The sequence below is a fragment of the Chlorocebus sabaeus genome, chromosome 6, assembly GCF_047675955.1.
Source record: "Chlorocebus sabaeus isolate Y175 chromosome 6, mChlSab1.0.hap1, whole genome shotgun sequence".
Lineage (NCBI taxonomy): Eukaryota > Metazoa > Chordata > Mammalia > Primates > Cercopithecidae > Chlorocebus > Chlorocebus sabaeus.
Window position 1 is genome coordinate 46,531,083 of NC_132909.1, and position 13,070 is coordinate 46,544,152.

Below are 13,070 nucleotides of genomic sequence, written 5' to 3' on the forward strand. Positions count from 1 at the left end.
GATGACAGAGCATGGCCGACTCGGCCAGCGGCCGGCGGTACGAGAGTCCGAACGACGTGGGAAGCAGGGGCAGGGACAGCGGGCAAGAGAGCACCGCACGCAGACGCCTCGGGCCCCGCCCATCAAGTTGCCGGCGCGCGGCCCAGCCCCTGCCCCCTGCTGGCCTGACTGCGCGTGCGTGGCCCTGCCTACGGTCCCGCCCTCTCCCGAGACAGGCTGCGTGCGCACCGCCCTCCCGTCGTCCCAGTGCGCACGCGCGGCAGCGGCCCCGCCCCCGTTCCCCCGGCGCTCGGAGCCCGAGTCCGCGGGAAGATGGCGGCGCCACTCATCCCCCTCTCCCAGCAGGTACGGGCCGGGCGGGCCTGGGGGCGGCGCCGGGGTGCGGGGCGCGAGGCGAGCGGCGCGGCGAGGCTGAGGCGCGGGGAGACTCAGCTGGGCGGCGGCGGGGGCGGCTCGTGCTTGAAGGGTTTGCGGCCGGCGGGTGGGCAGGCGGCCCTGAAGGTGACAGGCCGGGGCCCGCGGCCTCCAGTGCCCGAGCGACCCTCGCGGGCACCAGCGAGGACAGGAGATGCGCGGCGCGTGTCCTCTTCGCCCAGGGCCCGGACCCTGCGGCCGCCGAAGCTCCCAGGCTGGGGACCCGCGGGGGACTGGGCTGCATCCCGGAGAGGTGGGCGAGGGGAACGAGCGTTTCTGTCGGCGCAGTGGCCCGGCGAGTCTTTGTCTCCCGCGGGTGCCGGCGCACGGGCGGGCAGGGTCCCTGCTGGGTGCAGGGCAGAGCCTCGCCGGAGCCCGGACCCGTCAGCAACAGCGAGATCTCAGACTGATCCCTTGGGAACTGCTTCCGCCACCCCTGCACCCTGCACCGGGCGCAGATCGCACGTCTTTGAGCACCTCTCTGTGTCCTCAAATTCGCCTGATGCGCTTAAGAAGGGTCAGTATCGATAGCGCGACACATACGTGCGAAAAAGAGTCATGCGTAGGCAGCTCTGCTATTTGGGAGGGACTTTCATTCATTCATTTTCTATCCATCCCTCAAATGTGCGTTGGGTCAGGTGCTGGGAGCGCTGCATTCATCCAGACAGACAAGGTCGCTGCTCTCCTGGAGGTGACACTCGTGGGAACTAGAAACTGCCTGTGTTCTGCTAATCACAGCTGCCTTCATTTGCTGAATACCTGTGTTGTGCAAAGCACCATATAAGCATTTTGCTAGAATGATCTAGCACAGCATAGTGATTAAGAGTGAGGACACAGGGTCAGATCATGTGTTCAAATCTTGGCTCCAGCCCCGATTTCTCTGTGCCTTTGGTTGAAGCTCTTAGCCTTTCCATCCATCAGTTGCTTCCTTTGGAAAATGGAGATATAAAAATGTGTTGGGATTATGTGAAAATTAAGCATGTGAAAAAGCACTTAGAACAGTGCCTATGCCAGATGTGGACCTTTGGGAGTAGAGACCACAGCAAGAAAGAATTCCAGACCCAAAGAGAGCTGACAGGCCGGTTGCATGCTTGCATGACTGGTTAGCTGATCCAGGGAGAGAGAAGTGCACAGCTAGCCAGTTTGCAACACTGTCACTAAATTAACAGTGCTAAAACCCAGTGATTATTAATTAGCAAGTTCTTGTTACTGACATGAAAATGCTCTGTAAACTGTTAAGTGTCCTACAGATAGTAGTTATTAATAGCTAAGTGCTACAGTTTAGAGTATGTAGTGGGGAGGTGGGGGGCGGGGGGCGAGGGGGCAGGGACGGCAGGAGTCGGGGAAAATCACCTAAGATCATTTCAAGAGAAACCTCTAAGTACTACCAGTTTGGGAGGCATAGATCTTTCTAAAACTTCCTGTCCAGATTTTTTTTTTTTTTTGAGGTGGAGTATTGCTCTGTCAACCCAGGGTGAAGTGCAGTGGTGTGATCTCAGCCCACTGCAACCTCCGCCTCCCAAGTTCAAGTGATTCTCCTGCCTCAGCCTCCTGACAGCTGGGACTACAGGCACACCCGGCTAATTTTTGTATTTTTTTAGTGGAGACGGGGTTTCACCTTGTTGGCCAGGCTGGTCTCAAATTCCTGACCTCAAGTGATCCACCCGCCTTGGCCTCCCAAAATGGTGTGAGCCATTACGCCCGGCCAGGTCACTGACTCCTAAGCCTCTTCCTGTTCCTTTCCCTATACATTTGTTGAATGAAGGCTTGGCCTGGTTTTCTTCATTTGGAAATGTCAGCATTTCTCTACACCTGCTCTCGAGTGAAGATCTACACCATGGGTTACTGTTGACCCAGATGTGAGGCGTGGCCCTCCCAGGCCCTTGCTGTCTAGCTCAGGAGATCACTTGGGTTCACAGATAATTCTGGGGGAACCAAGGGTATGATTCCAAAATTTTTGATTGGGGGCAACAGGGAAGCACCCTGCAGCAGGCGGCTGTGATCTGGTTGGATTTTGGTGACAGAGCACACTTGGCAAGCAGACGGCCAGGTGAAGGTGAGCAAAGCAGATAACCCAGTGGGCTAGCCTAGGGGAGGAGGGGTGTGTTTTCTCCACCCCCACTCCCGTTTGCACTTTTCCCATCAGCGTCTTGTTCAGCCTGCTCTGTACTCCCCGACATCATCTCAGAATCTCCTTCCTTGTATACTCTTTTCTGACCCTGAATGTCAATATGAATTAGAAAGGTCTGCACTCCTGCCTCTTTAGTAGTGATTTTTTTTTCCCATCAGCATCTCAGTTATTTGTGTTTCTCCCTGTCCCCCTGCTCAACTCTCTTCTGCTTTCCAAAAAGCCTTCCATGGAAATGCGTCCAGATTTTCTCCCTCCTTATACTCCCCGAGGTTACCAGCGGCCCCTCTGTCCTTAAATCTGGTGCCCTGTGGCTGCAGCCGATCTTCCTCGAACCCTGCAACACTGGAGCCCATGGGACTTTACTCTTCATCCTCTCTCCTTTCGGTCTCTCCCGCTTGCCCCCTAATTTCAACCTCCCCACCTGCATCTTATCTCTCTGTGTGCTCCCTCCCCTGAAACTTCTGTGCAGAGGACTCCAAACCTGCCTTCTGGAGTCCAGAAGATGTCTCTCCTGCTCCTCTGCCAGCCTGCTGGACTATGGAATAGGCCACTTTCTTGCCATGCCCAAAGTGGGCTGGGCCATCCTACTTCCTACTTGCCCTCTCCCTCCCACTTCATCCCCCACCACTGTGGGAGTCATCTTCTTTTTGTTTGTTGAGACAGGATCTCGCTGTGTCCCCCAGGCTGGAGAGCAGTAGTAGGATCATAGCTCACTGCAACCTCAAACTCCTGGGCTCAGGCAATTCTCCCACCTTGGCCTCCCAAGTAGCTGGTGCTACAGGAGCGCACCAGTCATACCCAGCTAATTAAAAAAATTTTTTTTGTAGAGATGAAGTCTTGCTATGTTGCTTAGGCAGGTCTTAAACCCCTAGCCTCAAGCAGTCCTATCTCGGCCTCCCAAAGTATTGGAATTACAGGCATCAGCCACAGCATCTGACTGGGATTCATCTTCTAAAACATACTCCCCTGTTCCAAAAACCTTTCACAGCTCCCATTCCCCTTCCTCCAAAAGAAGTCAGTTTATAGCTGGGCGCTGTGGCTCACACCTATAATCTCAGCACCTTGGGAGGCTGAGGCGGACGGATCACTTGAGGCCAGGAGTTCGAGACCAGCCTAGCGAAACTCTGTGTGTACCAAAAATACAAAAGTTAGTCAGGCATAGTGGCACACGCCTATAGTCCCAGCTACTTGGGAGGCTGAGGCACGAGAATCGCTTGAAAGAAACCAGGAGGTGGAGGTTGAAGTGAGCTGAGATCGCGTCACTGCACCCCAGCCTGGGAGATAGGGTGAGACTCTGTCTCAAAAAAAGTCAGCTTTGATGAGCTTAGTAAGCCCTGAATCGACTCCACCTAACCTTGCTGGGTCCCTTTCCTGCACTTCTGGCCCTTGGTGACACTTTCTAGCCTCGGCATCCTTAGCTGTGTTGCTCCAGTTGCTGGAACATCACTGTGAGCTCCTGCCGCATGCTGCCTGCATGGTCTTTGAGGCCTCCCCCGTGGTGTCCTCCCCCGTGAAGGATGGTCTTTGAGGCCTCCCCCGTGGTGTCCTCCCTCAGCCCCACCCGAATGAGAGTTCTCTCCCTTGTACCTTCTGTCAGTCCCTTTTGTGGCCGCTGTCCCTAGGAAGTGCATGGTACTGGGCTCAGTGATGAGGAGAGGCTGCCCTGGGCCCAAAGAGTTAAATCTTCCCCCTTTCCCCCTTGTCATGCGTTCTTCATCCAGGAGCTTTTGCTGTATTTTGGTAGGTGCCACCATTCTAGGAGGTTTTTATTCCCCTTTTACAAGTGAGGAAACCAAGACCCACAGAAATAAAGTAACTTGCTGAAGTCTCATAGTTGGTGGGCCCAGAGCTGAGGTCTCATCCACGTCCTCCTGCCGCAGAGCCCTGCTGTTCCAGACGGCCTGCTGGGCACCCTCCCAGAGCAGCACCCGGCCAGTGTGTCTGAAATGAATGCTGAGTGGCTCAGACACTTACTTGTCCTCTTGTGCCTTGTTTTTTTTCTGCCTCTGAAATAATCGCTAGTCTATCTTACTAGAATACTAATGGCGATGCAGTCTAAATTGATGAGAACCAAGTTTTAGAGTAAAATCCACTTCTGAAAGATCCAGAATTCCCTGTCTCTTATTGACCTGCGCTGGCCTGTTTTTTTTTTTGTTGTTGTTGTTGTTGTTGATTGTTTTTTTTTTTTTGACTTAATAGATTCTCACTGGGCAAGACCCCTCCATCCCCATTCTGAACTTTAAAACAACTTTCCGGGCCAGGCGCAGTGGCTGACGTCTGTGATCCTAGCACTTTGGGAGACCGAGGCAGGTGGATCACCTGAGGTCAGGAGTTCAAGACCAGCCTGGCCAACATGGTGAACCCCCGTCTCTACTAAAAAAACAAAAAATTAGCCGGGCGTGGTGGTGGGCGCCTGTAATCCCGGCTACTCGGGAGGCAGGAGAATCACTTGAACCCAGGAGGCAGAGATTGCAGTGAGCCAGGATCGTGCCCCTGCACACTCCAATCTAGGCAACAAAGCGAGACTCCCTCTCAAAAAAAAAAGAAAAGAAAAGAAAAACAGGCACCATCAGGTGCAGTGGTGCCAGCTTTTCAATGTTTGGGTCCTTAGATGTTTGTTTGGATTCCCAGATATTCCTTCGCTGCCCTCAGTCCTGCAAATACTTTCTGTACCGCAGTTTTCTCATCTGCAGACTGGGACTGTGGACTCGCTTGACCTGCTTTGTCACAGTAGAGGGTCAGCACCCTGCCGTGTGATGCATGAGCTCTCAGTGCCTTCCCTTTTTTTTTTTTTGAGACGGAGTTTCACTCTTGTCACCCAGGCTGGAGTGCAATGGCGCTGTCTTGGCTCACTACAACCTCCACCTCCCGGATTCAAGCGATTCTCCTGTTTGAGCCTCCTGAGTAGCTGGGATTACAGGTATCCGCCACCATGCCCAGCTAATTTTTGTATTTTTAGTAGAAGTGGAGTTTTACCATGTTGCCCAGGCTGGTCTTGAACTCCTGACCTCAAGTGATCTGCCCGCCTCAGCTTCTCGGAGTGCCGGGATTACAGGTGTGAGCCACCACATCTGGCCCTCGTGCCTTCCTTTTGTAGATCATGCTGTTTGTTCAGTGAGTATTTATTCGGCATCTTCTTTTTGCCGTGCACTTTCTGGGCAGTGGATGGAACGGTGAATCTGAAGGCAGCGCCGCCTCACAGGGCTGACATTGTGGAGAGGGGTCCAGAGGTGAAGAAATGAGCCAATGTGTAGTGCATCTGGTGGGGATTGATGCCGTGAGATGAGTAGAGCAGGGCAGGTTCTGATCTGATGTGGAGGTCAGGAAAGGTCTCACCACCAGGCTGGAAGGACTGAGTAAAGAAGACATCTTAGATTGCTTGGTTCATCCTCCCAGTCACTCTGGCCAGTGTTATCTTCAGTGTATAAAGAGATAAAGTGGGCCGGGTGCGGTGCCTCACACCTATAATCACAGCACTTTGGGAGGCCAAGGCAGGTGGATCACTGGAGGTTGGGAGTTTGAGACCAGCCTGGCCAACATGGTAAAACCCCGTCTCTACTAAAATACAAAAATTAGCCTGGCATGGTGGCGCGTGCCTGTAGTCCCAGCTACTCAGGAGGCTGAGGCAGGAGAATTGCTTGGACCCAGGAGGTGGAGGTTGCAGTGCTTGGACCCAGGAGGCAGAGATTGTGCCACTGCACTCTAGCCTAGGTGAGAGAGCAAGACCCTATCTCAAAAAAAAAAAAGAGGTAAAGTGAGGCCAGAGATTGTCATGTCCCTTGCCCAAGTTTGTACCTGGCGAGCTCAGGCTGACATGGCTTTTCTGACACAGGTCCAGGCCTCTTTATTGCACCATATAGTTTCTTGTCTTGGAAAGTTTTTTTTTTTGAGTTTGTGTTTTTTTTTTTTTTTTTTTTTTAAACTCCCAAGCATTATAATAGCATGACATCTCCTAACCTCATTTGTTTTTATACCTAGTTATTAGATATTATGTAGTCTGAGTTTGTATTTTATTGCTTTAATCTCATCTCATTAAAAGGTAGAGAGGGACATGGAAAGGCCTGCTTATTGTCTGTCTTTTTCCTTTAGAGACAGGATCTTGCTTTATTTCTTGAGCTAGAGTGCAGTGGTGCAATCAAAGCTCATTGCAGCCTCGACTCTTCGCCTCAAGTGATCCTCCTGCCTCAGCCTCCCAAGGAACTGAGACTACAGGCATACAACACCATGCCTGGCTAATTTTTAATTTTTTTGTAGAGGCAGGATCTTGCTATGTTGCCCGGTCTGGTTTCGAACTCCTGACCTCAAGTGATCCTCCTGCCTCTGCCTCCAAAGCGCTGAGATTCCAGGTGTGAGCCACCGCTCCTAGCCAGTTGTCTTTAGGAAGATCCAAAGGTTTTCCTGCCAGAGTGGTCATCAGTGCTCCTGGCCCATGCAGAATTGAGTTGTCCAGGCCCGGCCCACCGCAGAGGCTCAGGTCACAGGTGGTCCAAGCTGCAGGAGGGGCAGACGACTGGCTTCCATTTGGGTGTTGGACATGGTTGTATGGAGGAGAGGGCGTGTTTGGTGTAGGCCAAGCTTGTCCAACCCATGCCTGCATGTGGCCCAGGATGGCTTTGAATGCAGCCCAACACAAATTTGTAAACTTTCTGAAAACATTATGAGGTTTTTTGGTGAATTTTTTTTTTTTTTTTTTTTTTGAGCTCATCAGCTATCGCCAGTGTTAGTGTTAGTGTATTTTATGTGTGGCCCAAGACAATTCTAGTGTGGCCCAGGGAAGCCAAAAGACTGGACACTCTTGGTCTAGGCCATGGGGAATAGCCTTTTGCACAGAGGCAAAGAGGACTGAGCCGGAGCTGAGAGGCTGCAGGTCTAGGTCAAAGGGCCAGAACATGCAGCTAGGACTTTGGGGTTTATGTCCTTCCTTTAATTTAGGCGACTCAGGGATGAAAAGAGGAAAGTCTTTTGGTAAGTAAGACGTGAGAGTTTGTGTCTGGGCTACAAATTGGCCCAAGACAAAAGGGACTGACTCTGCTTGCCCAGAGAGTGGCCAGTGGCTGATGGGGGCCTAGGAGCTGAGACCTGCCCACTGTCCTTCGCACTGGACTGGGATTTACCGCTGGTCAGAGTGGTGGTCCTGAAGTTTGCTCCTGCATGGAGTGCAGACCATGAGCTCTTAAAGCTTCTTTGGGCTTTTCCCCTCATAGGAGTCCCAGCTCTTGATACTACAAACTATCGGGTGAAAGTAAAGGTTATAGATGACCACAGGCATTTGTCTGGGATTTCCATCTGCACTGCCTGCGGTGTGGAATGTAGACCTGATAGCAGAATCTGTTTATTGACTTCGTGCAGGTCAGGCTAACATAAAGTCCATTTTCCTCCTCTTGAGCACACTGGTAGAAACCGGGCTGGATCAGGCGCTGCTCCTGGCAACTGACAGCATACCTGCTCCCCGTGCCTCCCAGGCCTGCAGTCCTCGTTCCCTCTGCCCTGTGGCTCCCGGCCCCTCTTTCTGTCGTCTGCGCAGGCGAGCCTTCATCTTGCCTCAGGGCCTTTGTATCTGCTGTTCTCTCTCTCTGGAATGCTCTTTGCAAACCCTTCATCCTCTGGTGAATCCCTACACCTCTTCATATCAACTGGGGCATCACTTCCTCAGGGAAGCCTTTCCTGACAAACTGGCCCAGCTTCTTTGTTACCACTGGTGGAGATGGACACCTTTTCCATTTAGCTGTTTATAATTTTCTCTTTGCGGGGTTGATCGATGGTCTGTCTTCTCCAACTACCTAGAGTAGGTCCGCAAGGGCAGAGACTGTGCCTGTTTTATTCGTCCTTGTTCACCAGGCTGCAACTGGCACTCAGGTGCTCAGTAATCATCTGTTGAAGGAAGAGTAGGGTGGGCCACATTTTGAGGGGCAGTAGGGAGCTATGGCAGGTTCTTGAGGGGTGACACCTTTAGATGGTCTGGCTGCTTACCCAGGGAGTGCTTGGAACTGGGTTCTAGCTTTGAGATGGTCTCTGTGATATGGACATGAAGTGATCAAGAGAAACCTGGCCTGAGGTTGTTTCAGGAAGAATAGAAAGGGCTGGGGGTGGAAGGAGTATGTGGGGTAGCTATTTGGACAGGTGAGGGTCTAGGTGGGAGAGGAAGCAGGGGGAAGAAGCAGGCATAGGGTCTGCAGCCGTCAGATTGAGGCCACCTTCAGGGAGCCAGGATAGCAGTGGTAGGAGTGCCCGGTGGGCAGGGGCTGGTGGACTGTGGCTGTGTCAGTTGAGTCAAAACCCATCACTTTGCAGGAAACCCTCCAAGCCACATGAGACCCCACATTTAGGTACAGTCAAAAGGAAAACCAGCTATGCCGGGCACGGTGGCTCACGTCTGTAATCCCAGCACTTTGGGAGGCCGAGGCGGGTGGATCACCTGAGGTCGGGAGTTTGAGACCAGCCTGAGCAACATGGAGAAACCCCGTCTCTACTAAAAATACAAAATTAGCCGGGCGTGGTGGCACATGCCTGTAATGCCAGCTACTCGGGAGGCTGAGGTGGGAGAATCGCTTGAACCTGGGAGGCGGAGGTTTCAGTAAGCCGAGATCGCACCATTGCACTCCAGCCTGGGCGACAAGGACAAAACTGTCTCAAAAAAAAAAAAAACCAGCTCTGGCTGGGGCTGGGGCTGGGGCACCGTGAGATTCTGTCTGCTTGCTGAGCTACTGTGTGCTGTCTTGGGACTGAGATAAATAAAACCGAGCCCCACCCTGCAGGTCAGCTCAACTGCAGCCAGGCACACAGAAAATTAGGACACAGTGTGACACACTCGTGGAAGTCAGGTGGCACCCACAGTGGTGGGATGAATCACCTCCACTGGGCTGGGAATAAAGGACAGGAGGAAGAGGGCTCCTGTGCCTCCTTTTGTCTTTTCCCTCCTCTGTTCCAGCAGGCCTGGAGGAAGCAGCCGGATACAGCCTCTCTAACTGGCCGCACACTGGGTGGACCAGTGTCCTGCCCCCACCCTCTGCACAGGCCCTCTCTCCCAGCACCATCTTCACAGATTCCTGGCCCCTTCTCTGCCCGCTCAGAGCCCCACTTCCCTTTTTCTTTGTTTTATTTTATTTTTTCTTGAGGTAGAGTCTCATTTTGTCACCTAGGCTGGAGTGCAATGGCGTGATCTTGGCTCACTGTAGCCTCCGCCACCTGGGCTCAAGTGATTCTCCTGCCTCAGCCTCCCGAGTAGGTGGGATTACAGGCGCATACCACCAACCCTGGCTACTTTTTTTGTATTTTTAGTAGAGATGGGATTTCACTATGTTGGCCAGGCTGGTCTCGAACTTCTGGCCTCAAGTGATCCACCCACCTTGGCCTCCCAAAGTGCTGGGATTACAGGCATGAGCCACCACGCCCTGCCCTCCACTTCCCTGATTCTGATAACCTGGTCTCCCAGAACAGGTGGCAACGGGACCCCAGCCCGGGTGGTACCCTGACTGCCCTAACCAGTGAGTGGGCCCAGGCAGGTGGCTCTGGGGCCTGGGGAGAGATCTGGGGCACAGGTCTGATACAGGAGTGAGGGAGTGTTGTGGGACCAACAGTGGTGCCGTCGTCCCTGTGCTTGTTTCTAGATGAGGAAACTGAGAGGGAGAGTTACGGTAAAACAACCGGTCAGACCCCCATAGAGAACAGGCGTCTGGATCAGACCATGGGCTCCAAAGCCACTGTTTTGTCCTATGGATGCCACACCATGGGCTCCGGGAGGGTCGAGGAGCTCCGTCTGTCCTGCTGCCTGCTGGGTCCGTCCCCGGTCCCTGAAATCTGGGCTCCTGGCACATAGTGGGCCGATGATAACCGTCTGTTGATTGGAGGCTGGGTATTTGGAACAGCAGCCAGGAGCGCAGTCTGTCTCTCCAGCTGCCTTTGAGGGTAGTTGACAGACGGGAACGTTTTGTCTCTCGGGTGAAGAAACAGGCACAGGGTCCAGAGCTGCCTGCTCAGGCCCACTGGCCGGTGACAGCAGTCAGGGCACGACTAGGACTGGGGCCCCGCTACATCCTCACCTGCACTCATCAGAGGGTGAGGAAAGGGCTTCTCTCTTGTGCAAGTGACATCAACAAGTATGCCTCTGTCATGACGCCAATCTGTAGAAAACTGGCCTTTCTTTCCTTCTTCCCTTCTTTCCCTTCTTTCCCTTCTTTCCCTTCCTCCCTCCCTCCCTCCCTCCCTTCCTCCCTTCCTCCCTTCCTCCCTTCCTCCCTTCCTCCCTTCCTCCCCTCCCTTTTCTTCTTTTTCTGTGAGACAGGGTCTCACTCTGTGACCCAGGCTGGAGTGCAGTGGTGCAATCTCAGCTCACTGCAACCTTTGCCTCTCGGGTTCAAGCGATTTTCCAGCCTCAGCCTTCTGAGTGGCTGGGACCACAGGTGTGTGCCACCACACCCCGCTAATTTTTGTATTTTTTCGTAGAGACAAGGTTTCTCCATGTTGCCCAGGCCAGTTTCAAACTCCTGAGCTCAAAGCGATCCACCTGCCTTGGCCTCCCAAAGTGCTGGGATTGTAGGTGTCAGCCAGTGTGCCACTATGCCTACCTGGCTTTTCTTTTTTCTTTTCTTTTTTTTTTTTTTTTAAAGAGACGGAGTCTGCTTTATTGCCCAGGCTGGAGTGCAGTGGCACAATCTCGGCTCACTGCAAGCTCCACCTCTCGGGTTCACCCACCATTCTTCTGCCTCAGCCTCCCGAATAGCTGGGACTACAGGCGCCCGCCACCACGCCTGGCCAATTTAGTAGAGACGGGGTTTCACCGTGTTAGCCAGGATGGTCTCGATCTCCTGACCTCGTGATCCGCCCGCCTCAGCCTCCCAAAGTGCTGGGATTACAGGCATGAGCCACCGCACCCAGCCCCAGCTGGCTTTTCTTAATCTGAAGAGGATGTGCTTTTCAATTTTATATTTTCCAGTGGAAGAGAAAACTATCTCATTTCAGACTCTGCCAAGGGGAAAGATGAAACACGAAAAAACTTGATGATGACGCCCTCACACTGAGTGTGTTTAACTAGGACTGTATGTTTATGGGGATGGACTGTCCCCCTCAATTCCCCCCACACCCTACAAATGGCACTGTTTGGGGCTGGGGGGCCCCAGACATGATTGGCTTAGGCGCATGTTCTTGCAAACGTTCTTCCCTTTGAGTTTTTTCTTTGCTCAGAACTGGAACGCTCTGTGCCCACGGCACCCCCGTGCTGGCTTTGGAGACTTTCTCTGTGGGTCGAGGCTTCTGGAGTGGAGGAGCAGGCTCCACAGTTGCTGATGGGCCAGGCGAGGTTGTCCATCACCAGGGTGCAAATTGTTGCTGTTGTTTTGCTTGCTCACACCAGGCCATGGAGTTGGCATTTTCTTTTAGGCCAGCCTCTGAGTTAGCATTCACAGTCAGTTGACTTTACTGATTTAATTTGTTGTTGACTCTTAGCCACTAGAAAATGTCCTTTAATTCACATTTAATGCACATTTAAAATGTCCTTTAATTCACGCTAAGTGGGTTTTTACAGGTGTGTACTTACCTGCTGTGTGTAAAATTGTATTTTTTTTTAAGAAAATGACAACCGAGACTAAGAGAATTGGTGAAACATTGTTCTTTTTTTATTTTTAGAGACAGGGTCTCACTCCGTCACCCAGGCTGGAGTGCAGTGGCGGTGTCACAGCTCACTGCAGCCTCAGACTCCTGGGTTCATCTTCGTGTCTCAGCCTCCTTAGTTGCTGGGACTTCAGGTACTACTCGGCACACCACCACCCAAAAATTTTTAATTTTTGTAGAGCTACGGTCTCACTATGTTGTCCAGGCTGGTCTTGAATTCCTGACCTTAAGGGATCCTCTTGCCTTAATCTCCAAAGTGTTAGGGTTACAGGCCTGAGCCACCGTTCCTGAAATGAAATATTGTTCTATCCTAGATGCTGGGAGCTGCTTAGTTGATGAGTTGAGAGAGAAAATGGCTACCATACGTACTGTAGTGTAGCCAACATTTGTTGAAATACTTTATTGCTTGGCAAAGATCAATTGGCAGGGCAGGCTCTGAGGACTGTGATTTTACACCTGCCACTCACATGCTGAGTCACAGCCTTGCCTGACCTGCTCCCTACCCACCACCATTCTTTGTAAATACAGCCTGCTCCCCTGTCTCAGGAATAATAATACAATAATACAATAGTAACCACAATAAGGGATGTAATAATGGCTTCCCGTTGCAGAGCGTATTTCACCTGCATATTCTCATTTGGGACTTTCCAGCATCCTCAGGCCAGGTGCTGTCTATTCTCATTTTACAGATGGGGACACTGAGGCCCAGGGTGGCTTGGTGGCTTGTCCTCACTGCTGCTGAGCCACGGAGCTGTCTGTCCACTCCCCACTGCACCTCCCTGCACTCAGCCTACCACCTGCCTCCCTCAACACTTGAATTTCACCCATGCCCTCAACAGACCTTTACCAAAGGCCTGCTTCCAGGAGGGCACAGTGTGACCCCTCCACCGTCCAGGCGTTAAGTCATCACAGCAGCTTT

At 52.5% G+C, this 13,070-nt stretch overlaps 1 protein-coding gene across 1 annotated transcript in view; it reads left to right on the forward strand.

The window, feature by feature from the left end:
• The first annotated feature begins 255 nt into the window (after nt 1–255).
• Nucleotides 256–13,070, forward strand: part of EPS15L1 (epidermal growth factor receptor pathway substrate 15 like 1) — a 115,343-nt gene continuing 102,528 nt past the window's right edge. The window contains 1 exon segment of the mRNA XM_007995644.3: nt 256–345. Coding sequence (XP_007993835.1) covers nt 313–345 — 33 coding nt within the window. The 5' untranslated portion in view covers nt 256–312.